The following is an 18,375-nucleotide window of genomic DNA, read 5'->3' on the forward strand; positions in this document are numbered from 1 at the left end:
GGCATTTCAGCAGCTTCTCATTACTGCTATAGCAAGAGCATGAAAAGAGGCAAATAAACCACTACATCAGGAGAGATTCAGAAAGTATATTTGGGGAAGCTTCCTAGGTTTCTTGAGTAAGGTTTCTGGGTCACTGAAGATATTATCAAGGGTGACTTTAGAATATTCTCCTCTGGAGATGTTCCTTTCCAAGAATAAACAAAACAGCTTTAGAACATTACTGCCCAAAGGCAAGGCTATTAATCACTATATGATATCTCAGGTTCAGAGACCCTCTGTGATTATACCACTCACTTCATTTCATACTCTGAATATTCTTGACCCCAGAAAACAAAAGTTACAGTACATATAATTCCATAACTTTGTAACTAAGAAATGTATAATAAAAAAAAAATTTCCAAGGCAGTAATGTAAATTACAGCTTCAAGGCCTTCAATCTGTTAATTAAAAACCTTAGAGCTATTAAAGAAAAAAAAAAAAAGTTCAGGATTTTAGCAAGTGGGTCAGTTCGAAGCTGAAAACTAGTATTTTCTGAATATAAATATGAATCTACCCACAGAAACAATGAAGACTGTCACTGAAAAATACCATCTATGCACAAGCAATTATTAGCAGTGAATTTTCAAATTTAGATAGATAGCTTTTCTCATTAAAAATGTATGTATATACCTTTTTTAAAATACATTAAACTGTGAAGGAATTATAAGAGTTCACCAGAAAGTACTCTTATAAATAGGAACATTTTATAATGTGAAACATAACTTCCTAACTTACCTACTTCACATACCTGCATGGGGTACCCATTCTGTCTGAAAATTTTCGAAGGCACCTAAAATATTACTTAAACCTTATATTGTCCTTTAACTTACACAGCTGGCTATCGTGGAGTCTCAACAGAGCACTGACTGTGTCTGGAGACTAAGGTGAAATAGTGGTATGCCAGACTTAGACATTTCAGTATCGTATCCCTTAGGTGAAACTAAAATGCTCCACGAAAGCACAAACACCACTGTCTGCCATAGTCACTACTGCAGTCCCAAACAAGGAACAGGGCTTGGTACACAGTAGACACCCAATACATATCTGTATGAATTTAACCCACCTGCTGCCCAATTACAGAAGTTCTGAGTCTATTCACATATTCTCTTTCAAGAGTTCACTTAACATAGTGACTACCTGAACTAGCTGGTTTAGATCTCGCTGACCTGTTCCTCTAACCTACTCTACTGTCTAGCTTCCTCTTCGCCTCTAGGGAAGATTGCCCTTAATCAGGCATTAATCATTACATGGTTAATGGGATGATTCTCAAAATTCTCTTCATTTTTCACAGAAAATAACTCTGCATTTGTAAATCACTGGTCATCTTTACAGAAGAAGTTTAAAGCATCTTTAAAGCAGAAGTTTAACAACCAACTTGAAATACCAGCACTTTCTATATGGTTAGAAAACAAGGCCCTTCATTTCAGATCCAATAATATTAAATCCCATTCAAATCAGATTATAGATGTTCATCGATGTAATTTTAAAACCATATATGTCTACTCATTTCTAACATTAACTTGAACAAAACCAAACATGGAGTTTTTAAAATATACATTTGAAAACGTTCAGATAAACTGCCTTAAGTCACTGAATTACTACTGCCAGCAAAGAAACTTACCGCCTGTCACTTCACACATTGGTGTGATCGCAGAGTCATCTAAAGGCACACCTGTCAACTGTTCTGATTCTACTGACATGGTGCCAGGTAACCGCAACACTAGTGCAAAGAGTCTCTGATCCCAACGAAAAGGTTCCTTGGTCAATTCACTTCCAGGCAAAGGAGAATTAAGAGGTAAATGGAGCTGAAAATAAGGGAGGAAAAAGTAAGATTCCACGTGCTGTTTTTCCCAAAAGGCCACATTAATTATACATATATTAAAACTATATATCATGAGTCCCTTATCACTCAAAAAACAAGCTCAGAAACAAAAGGTTATACAGATATGGTTAAAATAAGCACCTGAGAGATTACTTCAATTTTCATAAGCTCTCACTCTAAAGACCTCAATTGAAAAACATTTATTATTGTAATGCTTTTTAGGTTTCCATTCAACTAACCACAGGTGCTGGAGTGCGTCCAAAGAAATCATTTCACTTAATTATTAAAACAAGTCTATAATAAATATATTATTCCTATTTTCTAGATTAAAAAATGTCTCAGGGCAAATAAGTGATTTGGCCTCCTGGGTCCAAGTCTGTACTTTTTCTATTACACCACAGCAGCCTCAAACATCTCCAGTTAATAATTTTAATTAGGCTTCATTTTTGATAAAACATACATTCCCAAAGCATCTGTATGAAAGTAAATTTTGTCACTCTAATTACATATTAAATATATTAAAAATAATGATTCTTACATCTGAGTAAAGGTAGAGGGATTTTTATTTTCCATTTTTTTTAATAGATGTCTTTCCCCAACCCCATCAAACATACTAAATTAGAATCTTGAATTCCTAAATCTTAGAAGACTCTGAAGTGATTCTAATAGGAACTCCGCAATAAGCGAGTAACAGTACCAAGGGAATCCACATACGAATCTTAGCGTAACTAAATGGGGATGACCAGACAACATGTACCAAGAAGTGACATCAGGTGCACAGCACTGACAGAAAAGGGGAAAGGAAAGGAAAGGTCGAATTGAAGTTCATCAAGCCTTTCGTTCATTCTAGCTGCCAGTTTACAGAGACTCCTGGGGACACAGGACCAAGTTAAATACCACCACAGGAAGCATGGTGGAAGTCAAGCCCAGCAAGTGGAACATCCTACAGGACAGATGACCTGGCTTCTCCAATAAATCAGTGGCGTGAGAAGCAAACATTAGAGAGGAGGAAGGTTTGGTAGAACATTATAAAATAAGAGACAAAGCAATCAAAAGCAAAGACTTTTTTTTTTTTTAAGATTTTATTTATTTATTCATGAGAGACAGAGAGAGAGGCAGAGACACAGGCAGAGGAAGAAGCAGGCTCCATGCAGGGAGCCCAACTCAGGACTCGATCCTGGGTCTCCAGGATTACGCCCTGGGCCAAATGCAGCACCAAACCGCCGAGCCACCCAGGCTGCCCACTGCCAAAGTTTATACTGTTTTTTGGTCATATAGCAAACATAACCGTATAGCTTATAGCCTTTCTATTTCTCGCCTCAAAAAAGATTTCTGCACGTGATAAATTAGGGATTGAAGTCATTCTACCCAACTTAAGACTCAAGTTTCTTCATGAGTTACATTAAACCATTAAAAAAAAATGAGAGTCTATTTTCAGAAGAGAATTCCTAGTGAAGCTCTCCTAAACTGGCACCTCTCTCCCAAAGATTCATGCCAAGAGAATACCCTGCAAGATCAAAATCAGCCCAGGTTTTGTGACCATGGCCAGGAGTCATGAGCTTTTCCTCTGGCACTGATCCTACTTAGGGCAGAAGTCAGAGGCAGTAAGGAAGGAATGCTGAAGAAATCTGGGCCAGGATGTTCTGTGAGGAAGGTTCTCTGACCTCAAAGGCTCTGTGACACTTGGAAAACAGCTCAGGAACTCCAAGCCCTTGCTAATAATATTACCATACCCTGCCAGAAGATAAAGAAGAAAACACTGTTTCCGCCATCTCCTTTACTCCAGACCAGCCACCTCTGTTACCTAGGAAGCACAACTACCGGGTGTTCAGTCATTTTCTAAGATTACAAAAACATCGAATCACAAGTGCCACTGGAGGAAGAGGATTTTGAACTGTTAATATAGTTACTCTGGGATATAATGAATATATGGAACTGTCTCAAGAATCCACTGGATAACCGCACTGCAGACTTCATATATAAGCAACAGATAGGACAATGACAGATCCAAACTGTATACACACACACACACACAACGCACAAATCAGGAAACAATAAGCATCTACAAAGGAGACAATATACAACAAAATAACTGGCCTTTGTGAAATATCAGATCTGTAAAGTATTTTAAGTAAAACAAACAAAACAATCAAGATTGATCATGAGCATATTTTATACATAGTTTTATCATTTTTATAAACTTGTCAAATATTTATTTTCCTACTTATCATTTCTCCTTCCCCATATCACTACTACCCTCTCTCATTAAAAGAGGAGAGAAAAAAAAAAATCCCCTAGAGCTGAAATGTGCTAGTAATGCTGGAAGGAATGATGGCAGGCAAACAGGGACAGGAAAACAACAAAGAGCCTGAAGGAAAAATATCCTTAAGAAGGTTGAATTACTCCAAATCTAAAATCTACAGCTGAAATTCTAGCAATGTGTTAAAAATCACAAATGCAGGTCTTTCTGAATTGCACATAAATCAAGAAATAAATATAAAATTAACCATAAGAAAAATGTGCAAAATACAAGTAGGTAATTCCCAATCATGAAAAATGGGGAAAAAAGTACCTACAGAAATCCGTATGACCAGAAAACACAAATTAAAGTATCAAAGATTTATCACTTTGCATGTATCACAGTAGCAAAATTTTAAGGGTTGACAAAAATGACATATATATATATATAGCACAGTGGAAACGTTCCATTACTCCTACATACAATCATTCTAGAAAACAATTTGATAATATCTGGTAAGCATACACCAGGACTGAGCAACGCCACCTCTAGTTATAGATCTTAGAGAAACTCTCAGATATTTTTACAAGCAGCCACATAAAAGAATACTGGAAAAGAAATAATGTCTACAGCATTATTTGAAACAGGAAAACAGGAAACAACCTATAAGTCCAATAAGGGAATCGATAAATAAACTGTGGTCTGTTTATAAACCAGAGTTGAAATGAATAAACTCAACCTCTAAGATTCAACATGCACAGATCTCAAAAGAGTATTTTTTAATAAAACATACATACAATTCATGCATGCATATATAAAAGAATATAAATCATAAATGTATAGCTTGATGAATTTTCACAATATGAATGTCCTTATGAAATTAGCATTTTTATCAAGAAACAGAAAAGTAGTAATTTATATCCCACCAGTCATTATCCCTCTTCAATTGATTAGTTTTTTCTAATTTTGAACTTTTTATAAATGGAATCATAGAATATGGTCTCTTTGGTTTATTGCTTCCTCCATTCAATATTACAGGGATGAGATTCCCTGTTGCCTGTTTAGGTGTAGATCATTCATCCCCATTGCCATATAGCATGCAAGTATGAGAGAGAGAAGGACAAAGGAATAGAGAGAGAATAGGTACTGGAGTTTCTTTTTTGTTGTTGAGAAGCATTTGGGTTGTTTCTAGTTTGTTTCTAGTATTAATAGTACAACTATAAAATTACAGCACGTTTTTATGAAAAACATTAGTACCCATTTCTGTCGGTATACACAGAAAGAAATTTTGGTATACCTGTTAAAGTCATCTGCTTACTTTTTTTAAAAATTGAGTTACCTTTTTTTATTAATTTGAAAAAATATTGATGTATTCTGGATAAATCCCTTATTAGATATACATACTGCAAATATCCTCTCCTAATTTGTGACCTTTTTTACTATTTTAGTGGTATCTTCTGATAAATTAAATTTATTAATTTTTTTTCTTCCATGATTAGTATTTTTTGTGCCCCCACAGATCATGTAAATTTCTTATATTTTCTTCTAAAGGTTTTATTATTTTACCACCTACATTTAAACCTGAAATATACCTGGAATTGAGTTTGTTCAATGAGGCAGAAGTGAAGGTAGATTTTTTTTTTTTCTCAAATGGGTATCCAATTGGCATGCTATTGAAAAGAACATCTTTTCTCTGCTGTTCTAGGATGTCACCTTTTTTCTTACATTGAGGAACACTGTAAGTGTGAATCCACTTATGAATCAAAACAGTATCAGATGAAAAGAAAGCAAGATGCAAAATGACACACACAGAAAAGCATCTGTAAGTACAATTACTTAATGTAGTTTTATATATGTATAACATGTACATGTAATAAAAGCAAGAAAAATGAACTAAAAAGCTACAGACCAAATTCATGATGAAGTGGGATGGGTAAGAGGGAAGAAAGTTAACACTGAGTAGAGGAACAAAGGGAACTACTATCAATATGCAGTTTGTTTCATTCAGTAAATTTTTAAAAATCTGCAACAAACAAGAACAAAACTCAACAGATAAAGAACTTTTGTGTCATTTATTCTTATCCAGAATATGAGTATGTTAATATGAAGATAACTGCCAAAGGCAAATGAAATGTTCATTCAAGTAGCTATTACGTTTTACACAAAATCAAAATGCAAGAAAACTTCATATAGGCTTCAACTGAGAGTAGATTAGAGTATAATCACAAACCCCAAAGGTCCCACATTTTTTAGAACTCTAACAAAGAGTTCTCGTTGACTGGCTATTAAAATATACTGCAAAAGGTAGATTATTCCCTGAAAACGATGCATGCTTTTCCAGTCATCATTTTTTACTCACCTACGAAGTATTAGGCATGTTCAGGTTCTGGGTATTTAAAGATGCGTAATAAAATATGGTCCTACCGCTCAAAGAGTTTCTAGGAAAGGGATCATGTTCCTAAAGGAATTTGTTTTAGAGATGTGTTGGAGGATAAGCTACAAGAAAATCACAATACAGCTACAAAGATTTTTATTAGCTTATTTCTAAACATTAGGCAGGAAAATAGTTTTATAAGACTTAACTGCAGGAAACTTTAGCATAAGAGTATTCAAAGTTAAATGTCTAAACTGATAATGCTAAAAAAATTAATCATTAACAACAGTTATAGTTACAATTATATGGCAGACATTGTTCTAAACCATATATATATATATATATATATATATATATATATAAATTCACCTAACCCACAAAATAAACAAGTGAGACAAGCACTATACAATTTCTATTTACGAATGATAAAAACGGAGGCACAAAGAATTCTAATAGCCTTCTGGAAGGTATACAGTAAATAGTTATTAAGGAGACAGAATTTAAACCCAGTGGGTCTGGCCCTTGACTCTGTTCCTAACCACTTCATCATACTGCCTAACCATTATTGAAACCATCATCAACATTTTTAAAAGTGTTAAGATATCCAAATTTTATTTAATTTTTTTTATGATTTTATTTATTTATTTGACATAGAGAGCACAGGTAGAACAGCTGGCAAAGGGAGAGGGAGAAGCAGACTCCTGACCGAGCAGGGAGCCTGACTCTAGGATCATGATATGAGCAGAAGGCATATGTTTAACTGAGCCACCCAGGTGCTCCAAGATATCCAAATTAAAAAATATATATATTAAATGGAAAAAAGAAAACGTTAACTATAAAAATAATTCTAGACTCCTAGATAATTCTAACTCCTAGTTAATTCTAGTAACTCCTAGAAAAAAATTTTAAATCATCCATTTGAAAATCTAGTGACTTTAAACCACTAATTTGTATATTTTTATAAACAATATAGATTGTTTTTTATAAAGCATCCAATGCTTTCCCCCTCATTACTCTTTTATCCAATGTAAAGAGGCAGCAATATATTTTCTTCTTCGTGTTCTCTCCCAAATCCCAAGTGCATGAGGAATAACAACAATAAAAATAAGCAATAATTAGTTAGGATACTGAGCACTTACTATGCATCAAGCAGCATTCTATGAGCAGCTTTTCATATATTTATAACAAACCAACAGGATAGGTACTATTATTATCCCCATTTTAGACATAAATTGTAATATAAGATTCCATGTCAGAAGACCTGTGTTTGGAGGATACATACTCAAATAATCCCTACTATGTAATCACGTTTAGACCATGTACGGACTACGAATTTTAAGAATTGTCTAAATCATATGTAATTTCAATAATACAATAATTTTCCCATAATCATGACATTACTGGTCTTACATAGGGCTTCTTAAGATTATACTGGTCTAATAAACAAAAAAAAATGTTTATACGAACAACGTTTTATTTTTACTTGTATACAACTGAAGTTTTCTATATTATTTTACTATATATTTTTCAAGATTTTATTTATTTTAGAGACAGAGAGAGAGAGAAAGAGTTGGCAGGCAGGAGAGAGAGGGAGAGGGAGATAAGCTCTAGCAGAGTCCACATTGAGTGCAAAGCCTGACACGGGGCTCAATCCACTACCCTTAAGAATCGTGACCTGAGCTGAAACCAAGAATCAGATGCTCAACCGACTGAGCCACCCAGGTGCCCCTCTATATTATTTTAAATGATTCATTTCACTGATTTCACCATTCTAGACATTTTATGTAATTATCTTGGTAGCTGACAGAAAAAGGAAATGTAACTCCAACTTAGATTTAGGAAGACTGTCCTATTTTTCCTTCTTTCCTTTGGAGATCTATCTTACTGCCTTCTCACCTTTGAGTCTTTCCTGAACTTCTTATAAAAAAAAATAAAATTTATTTCTCCATAGGTACAAAAAGTAAAGGACAGATTAGGTGCAATTCCTCCTTTATTCAGCTATTTTGTGTTTGATTATGGTTCAGATCCTAATTATTTGTGACTATGCTAAGAATGGACTAAGGCTCAACTTAAATTTGAATTATTATGTTATTCACTGAGCACCTACCAAAGCATGGCATTGTGTCAAGACTTAATTAGGACTATCCCAAAGCAAATAATATGTTTTAGAGCTAGCTCACTTTAAGAGAAACTATTATAAAACCTCAGCCTCAGATAACCAGAATTCTTACACAATACTACTTATTTTTTAAACTTCCAGAATTTAAAAATAAAAATGAGCAGTCAAAGAAAATAAAATTATTTTTTAAAACACCTTTAATTCAGGAACCAAGGAGATTTCTCCTGGTACACAACCTAACTAGCTCCTGGATGATGACCATATCAGAGACAACCATGAAAAGTCAAGACTGACAGATCTGTACCAACACTTCGGGTTCCCCCTGACACTTGGATGCTTTGCCAACTGGTTCTATTATTCACGTAATCCAAACAATAAGTTCTTTAATAATCATACTTTCCACCTTATGTTTTAATGACCTGTTACCTATCCCACCAGTTTGAGAGAGCACAGGGAGAAGGATCTTATTCTTCTTTTCTGCATCCTGCCCCACCTCCCACCACATCGTCAAATGAAATAAATGAGGTCCTTCTCATTCACAAAGCATAAGTACGAGAGTAAGAGGGGCACTGTGAGGGCTGCAGTCAGAGCACAAGCACCTGTCAGTCCTGCCAATAAGCCCTGTGCTCCCCTCACCCCAATGCACATACAGATGTGAATGCAAACACACAAACACAGATTCTATGGTAATGTTCATGGTAGGTCATAAAACCAGCAGTAGCCTTATCCTCAAGAGCCGGGAGGATTACTGTCTTACTACGGAGGTACTTAATCTCTATGACCCTTGCAAGTGCCCACAGACATGAGCTACAAAACCTGACACCTAGAGAAGGGGGTGGAGAAACAACCATTCCCTATGTTGAAGCCGTAACAAGTACTCCCCCCTAGCTCAGTGTACAATACTCATAAATAAGAATTTACAAGAGGATGTACTGTCACTTAGGCCTACACAGAAGATAACCCCCAAATTCTTGCCTTATTCAGAGATACAAAGAACATGACTATATATTATTTCTTGAAAAAAAAATTTAAGATTATTTATTTGACAGAGAGGGAGAGCACCCACAAGCAGGCCGAGTGGTAGGCAGAAGGAGGGGGAGAAGCAGGCTCCCCACTGAGCAGGGAGCCTGATGCGAGGCTTGATCCCAGAACCCCAGGATCATGACCTGAGCCTAGGCCAGGCACTTAACTGACCGAGCCACCCAGGCGCCCCTATTTCTTGCAAAAACCTTTTACCTCACACACCTAACCATTACTTTTCTTTATAGTTAATAGTACCAATGAACTTGGCACAGTATCAAAGAAGTACTTAGGTCATTATTAGTATATAATTTTTAACTGTTATCATGTGAGGGTTTTTAAAAAAAAAAAAAAAGAATGGAAATCACACATCAAGCTACAATTCAGGAAATATTTAATGAAAGGCAACACATAAATCACTGTAATTTCCTACCTTCAAGAACATGTAAATAAATAAATGTAACATGTTATGATATATACAACAGTAACAGCATGCATGAGGTCCAGAGGAATAAGTGATTATCTGGGAGATGAAGTAAGGAAGGCTCACAAAAACCAGCACCTGAATAAGTTAGGAGAATGAAAAGTTTACTAAGAACCCAGAACTTTCTGCAGATTGGGGGGTGTTAATGTGAAGAGTAAAGATCATAATAAAAAATATGAGGTGACAAATACTAGAATGAAAAACTAAATTAAAATTCAAAGCTGCTGGAGAGTAAAATACAAAGAAGGAGAAAAACTGAATATTTTAAGAAAACCCTTAAGAATGGGGAAGATTTTAGCGGTGCCTGGGTGGCTCAGTCAGTTAAGTGTCTGACTCTCCGTTCTGGCTCAGGTCATATCTCAAGGTCTCAGGGTCGTGGGATTGAGGCCCTCTTCAGGTTCTGTGCTAGGCACGGAATCTGCCTCCCCTCTCCTTCTCCATCTGACCCCCTACCCAACTCTGCTCGCACACACACCCCCACCCGTCTCTCTCAAATAAGTACTTTAAAGAAAAAACAATGGGTAAGGCTTTATTTATTTATTTATTTATTTGGGTAAGGCTCTAATATGGGGGAGATAGAGGAACATTATTCAGGGAAAGGGAGTATATGAGGGGGAAAAATTAGAAGTGTTCAGAAGATTAATAGACTATTTGGTCAGGTTTAGAGAAAATATAAAGGAATGACAAGGAACTTTTCATCATTTACTAGTCATTCCCTAGTCTCTTCAGTCCACTAAAACAATTCCCACACTAAGTCACCCATGATCTTTTTTGGGTCGTTGTGGTAAATGACAAGTATGGAAAGTGTTCCAGGCCTAAGTCTTAACAGGCCTCCCAGCTTCATTATCACCCCCTTGGGAACCAGCCACTGGTGAAGAAGTTTGAACTAGACCACACTGACTGATGAGACATCATATGGAGACAGAAGCCACAGGGACAAGCAGCCAAGTGCCAGGCCACAATGAGCACCAAAGCCCCAGACTTACAAAAAAGGTCGTCTTCAATGTTCCAGCCCCAGTTAAGCACCCAGCTGAATGAAATCAACCCACAGAATCTTGAGAAATAATAAATCATTGGTTTCAAGCCTCTAAGATTTATGATGATTTGTTATACAGAAATAGATAATGGTGCCATTAAATCTAGTGGAGATTTTTCATGTTTAGTTTCCCAGCAGCATTCAAAACTACTGACCACTCTTTAAAGAGGCACTCCTCCCTTGGCTTTCATACTGGAATATTCTCATGGTTTTCTTCCTTTTCTCTAGCTGTTCTTTCTACTTTCACCAACAACCTGCACTCAACCTTCAATACCATCAACTGCTAGAGATCCTCAAGGCTGTAAGTTTTAAGGCTTGGCCAATTTACAACCCATCTGCCTACAGCTCCATTTACTATCTATACTCAGATAATATAAAACATTTTTGTATGTCCAGCCTAGATCTTTCTTCCAAGCACCAAATAGTCTTCTGCCAACTTGACACTTTCCCTGAATGGCTCAAAGGTACCTTAAACTCAATATTCAAAACTGAAGTCATGATTATCCTCCGCCCAAAATGACACTCTTTCAACATTTCTAGCTCAGTGAATCCTACTATAAACTCTCCAGTATTGCAAGAAGCTACCTCCCTCTTCTTTACCCCCAAATGTAATATATGTCAGCAAATCTGGCTGATTTAACCTTTGAAATATCACTTAAGAGTCAAGCTCAACCTTCTTTTCCATTTTATACAATGATCCTTTTTCTTTTATGCACCAAGTCACATTAGCCTTTTTCTAGTTTTGTTCTCAAAACACACTCCCTTTGGGAAAAGAGTTTTTATACAATCCCTCTGCCTGATATGATCATCTTTCCCACTTTTTGTGTAGTAAATCTTACTCATTTCTTCAGATCTTAGCTTTTCCTGACCTCCTTGACCAGATCTAGTATACCCCTACTGTAAGCTCTTATAGCACATATTCCTCTTCTGCAGGATATATGATCATTTCAATTCTATTTTATCTATGTGATATTTTTACTAACATTTGTCTTTTTAACTAGACCAAAGGGGACAGAGCTCCTGCTTGTTTTTACTCACCATTTGATCCTCAAAGCCTAACGCAGTGTCTGCTTCATAGAAGAAACTCAATAAATATGGCTCAATAAATAAATGATGTATGGATAAATAAGGTGACTAAGTTGTGAAGGGCACTAAGGAATCTAGTGGACGACTGAAAGTAGTGAACAGTAGAATAACACACTCAAGTTGTGTGCTTTAGAATCATTACTACCATGGCATGACAGACTGAAAAAAACTAAGACGAGTTGGAGAGCTAATGTAATAGTTTAGGAAAAGCACCAGGATGACTGATGGCAAAAGGAATAGGAATGAGAGGAAGAAACAGGTTAATAAAAGCAAAAAGCAAGGGACTAATACCAAAAACAATTATTGATGAAAAAATAGACTATGTGTCTATTTTATATGTGTTAAGGCCCTGACACTTTCTCTACCTCTACTATTTAAGTGATGATTTAACATGCTCAAAATAGGGATGCCTGCATGGCTCAGTCAGTTGGGCGTCTGCCTTCAACTTGGGTAGAGACCCCGGGTTCCTGGGATTGAGCCCACATCAGGCTCCCTGCTCAGTGGGGAACCTGCTTTTCCCTCTCCCACTGCAGCAAACCCTGCTTGTGCTAGTTCTCTCTCTGTCAAATAAATAAATAAAATCTTTCCTAAAAAATGCTCAAAATGGTAAAGCATAAATTATTTAAAAACTACAAAACTGGGGATCCCTGGGTGGCTCAGCGGTTTAGTGCCTGCCTTTGGCCCAGGGCGCGATCCTGGAGTCCCCGGATCGAGTCCCACGTCGGTCTCCCAGCATGGAGCCTGCTTCTCCCTCTGCCTGTGTCTCTGCCTCTCTTTCTCTCTCTCTCTCTATCACAAGTAAATAAGTAAATCTTTAAAAAAAAAAAAAAAAAAAAAACTACTAAGTTTCAAATACAGACACAAAAAGTATTTTTCTCAAAAGATGTATGTGTAACTACTCACAACTTTAATGATATCTCAAATTATAAAGAACCCAATATTAAAACTGTAATAAATTATAAAGTATTAGGTCAGAAGTTTAATTTAAAGCACGTTGCTAAAGAAACTTTAAAAATAAATAGTAAAAGCTTTCTGAATCACTATGAGACTATTTATTTTCGAGGTAACTGAGAACACTTAACATTTTGAGTATGAAAACTTAATCAAGGGATCCCTGGGGGGCGCAGCGGTTTAGCGCCTGCCTTTGGCCCAGGGCGTGATCCTGGGGATCCAGGATCGAATCCCACGTCAGGCTTCCGGTGCATGGAGCCTGCTTCTCCCTCTGCCTGTGTCTCTGCCTCTCTCTCTCTCTCTGTGTGACTATCATAAATAAATAAAAGTTTAAAAAAAAAAAAAAAGAAAACTTAATCAAAAGACTTCCCACAGCATGTTATATATGTCCCTATCTTCTGGAAACAGACTATACCCCCGCCTCTAAAAATAACAAGCTTTTCTTGATAATTTTCTTGATAATTCCAAGAAACAGAGAGAGATAAAGCTTAAAGACCTCTTGTTTATAACAAATATTGCCCCAAAATACATAGCAGGTTAACAACCTGACAATTAATTTGAACTCTGTGCTACAGTTTTGATTAACATCCTGCTTGAATCATCTCATTTAACCTACCAACACACCTATTACTTACAACATGTGATTCTAAGGCATATCACCAATTTAACAAATTTCTTTGGTTCCCCAAAATTTAACATTTAATGTATATAAAATTTTTTGCAACAACAGCACACAATTATCCATACAGCTTCATATTCCTCTCTTCTTCCATACCAGAGTTTCAGTATCATAAGTCTTCTCTACAATGTGTCTAAAGGTTCTTCTCAGTCCCTTTGGCCTTTAGAAGTTAAGAACATCATAGCTTGTTAAGCTCTTGACCTCACTAGCACCTTCTGTTTGAAAAGTATAAATTCAAGGTATATTGAAGACTAGCAGGGTTTCGTTTGCATTTCCATTTGATTATTGTATTCTTTTTATTTCATTTATAAATTACTAAATTAGATAACGCTTCTCTTTGAAAGGTGGACTTCGGTCACATGTTTGATTCCTCAGTAACAGTTCTTTTTTTTTTTTTTTTAAGATTTTATTTATTTATTCATGAGAGACAGAGAGAGAGGTGGAAACACAGGCAGAGGGAAAAGTAGACTCCATGCGGGGAGCCCAACGTGGGACTTGATCCTGGGTCTCCAGGATCACACCCTGGGCCAAAGGCAGGCACTAAACCACTGAGCCACCCAGGGATCCCAACAATTCTTTATAATTAGGGAAAGTTTTACTTCTCAAAACTTTAGTAGTTTCAGCTGCCTTTATTTGTATTGCCTATTGTACATTAGGTAATCTACTGTATATGTATTTTTTTTAATTTCAGTGTTAATTTGCCATACTACAATAAGTTCTTTAAAACTTTCCAAGCAAGTATTAGGAAGCCAAATTTATGTTAAACTTATGAAACTTCTAGCTAAAAATATATAACAATCAGATGTAATGTATGAACAATGTTTGGATTCTCATTCAAATAGCTGTCAACCTTTATGAAACAATTAGGGAAACTGGGAGATAGATTAGATATTGGACTATTATTTACTGGACTCCTTAAAATTTTTGTGAAGCTATAAAGATAAATTAATTTATTTAAAAAGTAACTACATTTAAAAATTAAATTTAGGAGCACTTGGCTGGCTCAGTGGGTAGAGCATATGACTCTTGATCTCAGGGTTGTGAGTTTGAGCCCCACACCAGGCAAAGTTCACTTAAAAAAAAAATTTAAGTTCAACAAAATGTTAAAATATATTAATGTCTCACGGGGCTATAGAACACTGCTGATGTAGACAGATACATTTAGATGTCCATCTTATGTTAAAGATACATACAGTATTTGTGAGTGAAATGATCCAGTGTTTGCAATTTGCTTTAAAATATTCCCAAGGCACCTGGGTGCTTCAGTCCATTAAGCAACTGACTCTTGGTTTTGGCTCAAGTCATGTTCTTAGCATTGGGAGATCAAGCCCCATGTGTGATTCTGAGCTCTGTGCAGAGTCTACTCGAGATTCTTATCCTCTCCCTCCCCCCCTCCCCCTCTGCTCCTCCTGCTGCTTATACACAGGGGGTGTATCTCTCTCTCTAAGATAAATGAAGTCTTAATTTTTTTAAAGAGATTTTGTTTATTCATGAGAGACACGGGGGGGGGGGGGGGGGGCGGAGGCAGAGACACAGGCAGAGGGAACAGCAGGCTCCATGCAGGGAGCCTAATGTGGGACTCCATCCCAGGTCTCCAGGATCAGGCCCTGGGCCGAAGGTGGCGCTAAACCACTGAGCCACCCGGGCTGCCCCAAATGAAGTATTTTAAAATCAATAAGTAAATATTAGATAGATAAAATATTCCCCCCTAAAAATGTATATGGCAGTAGGGGCAGAACAGATAAAAAACAAGACCAATAAAATGTGTGTAACAATTAAAGCTGGATAAAGGTTCTTGATGATTATTTTATTTTCCCTACTTTTATATATATTTGAAAGTTCCATAATAAAAAGTTTTGAAAACTGGACATGCGTGAATAAACACAATTAAAAATGCAAGTAATTAAAAGCCTTTGTGAAAAGAAAAATGAGAATGGGAAGGAAATCTTGCCCTTATTACTAGTCCTTGTGTAAATGTAATTATTAGCCAAACGTTCACATTAAACTGAAACATTTTAACTCTTATAGAATATAAAAATTTCACCTGACATGAGGTGCTAGCAAAGCAAATAGTTCAGCCTGAGTGATAGCTAAATGACCCACATCTATGCCTAAAATATGCACTGACATAGACACTACCAGATAGAAGTCCACCACAGGTTACCTCCCTGCTGAGAGCTAACACATTTCTCCTGATTTCAAAAAAACTGAAGAGGGCAGAAAATGGGTAGATAATGTTTCTTAAAAATCAAAGCAACATAGAATTATCATTTGGGAGTAGGAGGAGGGTAAAGAAGCCTTACCATAAAGAGATTGATACATCTGTCCAAATTATTGCAGGTTTTGGGAAAAACCAATATTTAAACCTATGTTCTCCCATTTTGCTACATCCTGTTACTTATCTGAATTCCCATCTAATGTTCACACTATGCCACATATGATCACCTTACTAAAAAAACTATTTTCCTGCTAGACTTTAGATCAAATAATTCAAATTACTGCTTTCTGCGTTCCTACTGTTTGCTTACTTACATCACAACTTTTGCATATTAGCTTCCTCATCTACAGAATATATAACAAGGATACACACACAAATATATGTACATACATAAAAACTGTTGGTTTACATCAAAAACTAATCAGTGTAACTCACTACATTAAGAAGATTTTCTTAAAGTCATATGATAATCTGAACATATGCATTAAAAACATTTGACAATTCCATATCCAATCGTGATTAAAAAAGAAACCTCAGCAAACTGGGTACAAAAGAGAACTTCCACAATCTGATAAAAAGAATATACAAAGAACCTACAGTTAACAACACACTTACACGGTGAAAGGTTTCACTCCCCACCTCATCCCCCAAGATCAAGAACGAGGCAAAGATGTCCATTCTCATCACATTTACCAGCACATTCATTAAGCAAGAAAAGAATAAGCACACAGATATGAAAACATGTAAGTAAAACTGTCTATATTCACAAACAACATGATTCTGTATGCAAAAAAAATTCCCAAAAAGCTACTGTAGGATAGTGAATTTAGAAAAATAAGAGGTTATATAAGGTCAAAATAGAGATCAACTCTATGTGCAAGCAACAATCAGAAATTGGAAGTAAAGACTAATGAACAGTTGCATCAAAATATCTGTGGCAAAACAGAGTGACAACAATAAAAATCACTGAGAAAAATTAGACTAAAAAAATCTGAGATTACCATTTCCATGAATTAGAATAATAAAGTGTCCACTTTTCCAAATTAACTTACAGATTCGATGTAATTTCAATCAAAATTATAGTAGGCAGGGTACCTGGCTAGCTCAGTCTAGTAGAGCATGCAACGCTTGATCTTGACATTCTAAGTTCACACCCCTCGTTGGTCTTAGAGCTTTCTTAAAAGAAAATGCAGCAAGCTTTCTTGTAAAAATTATCAAACTAATTCCAAAATATTTTGGAAACTCAAAAGACCTAGGATAGATAAAACAATTTTGGAAAAGAACAAACTGAAGACTTAAACTGACTTCTAGATTTATAAAATAATAGACTGACAGTGCTGTACCCAGCAAAAGACATAGAAATCAACAAAACAGAAAGCCCAGAAACCGTTACAACTAGCCAAATGACTTTCAACAAAGCTGCCACAGCAATGCAATGGGGAAAGGATTATCTTTTTAACAAATAATACTAATAGGATTATAGTTAATGATGCATCAAAAAATGAACCTCAATACTTTCCTCCCATGAGACATATAAATTCTAATGAATCATGATCCTAAAAGTAAGAGATCATGCTATAAAACTCCTTCAAGAAAATACAGGAGAGGGGATCCCTGGGTGGCTCAGCTGTTTAGCACTGCGTCCAGCCCAGGGTGTGATCCTGGGGTCCCAGAATCAAGTCCTGCCTCGGGCTCCCGGCATGGAGCCTACTTCTCCCTCTGCCTGTGTCTCTGCCTCTCTCTCTCTCTCTGTGTCTCTCATGAATAAATAAAAAAATCTTAAGAAAGAAAGAAAAAGAAAATACAGGAGAAAAATCTTAGTAACATTGATTTAGGCAAAAATTTCTGAAACAGGATACAGAAAGCACAACTCTAAAAGAAAAAAATTAATTTAAAGCTTCTGCTCTTCAAAAGACACTGTAAAGAAGGAAAAAGCCATAGGCTGAGAGAAAATATTTGAAAAACATGTATCCAACAAAAAGGACTTGTATCCAGAATATGTCAAAGATTCTCAAAACTCAATGAAGTAAGATAATCCAATAAAAAATAGGCCACAGATGAGAACACTCACTTCACCAAAGAAGATATACAGGTGACATATAAATACACAAAAGGATGTTCAACACCATTAGTCATTAGGGAATGCAAACTAAAACCAAATTGAGATACCACTACATAAACCATGTTGTCTAAAATTTAAAAGACTGAAAAAACTGAAGTGTTGGACAGATGCAGAGCAACTACAACTCTCATATTCCCAGTGAAAATGCAAAACTAGTACGGCAACCCTGGTAAACAGTTTGCCAGT

At 36.1% G+C, this 18,375-nt stretch overlaps 1 protein-coding gene across 3 annotated transcripts in view; it reads right to left on the reverse strand.

Annotated features, from left to right (window-relative positions):
- INTS6 (integrator complex subunit 6) overlaps window positions 1–18,375 on the reverse strand; it is a 90,765-nt gene that overhangs the window by 30,769 nt on the left and 41,621 nt on the right. For all 3 annotated transcript variants that reach the window (XM_072783230.1, XM_072783229.1, XM_072783231.1), the window contains one exon: window positions 1,661–1,844. In XM_072783230.1, coding sequence (XP_072639331.1) covers window positions 1,661–1,844 — 184 coding nt within the window. The remainder of the gene's footprint in view (window positions 1–1,660; window positions 1,845–18,375) is intronic.

This window comes from Canis lupus, chromosome 17 (genome assembly GCF_048164855.1).
Source record: "Canis lupus baileyi chromosome 17, mCanLup2.hap1, whole genome shotgun sequence".
NCBI classification, from domain to species: domain Eukaryota; kingdom Metazoa; phylum Chordata; class Mammalia; order Carnivora; family Canidae; genus Canis; species Canis lupus.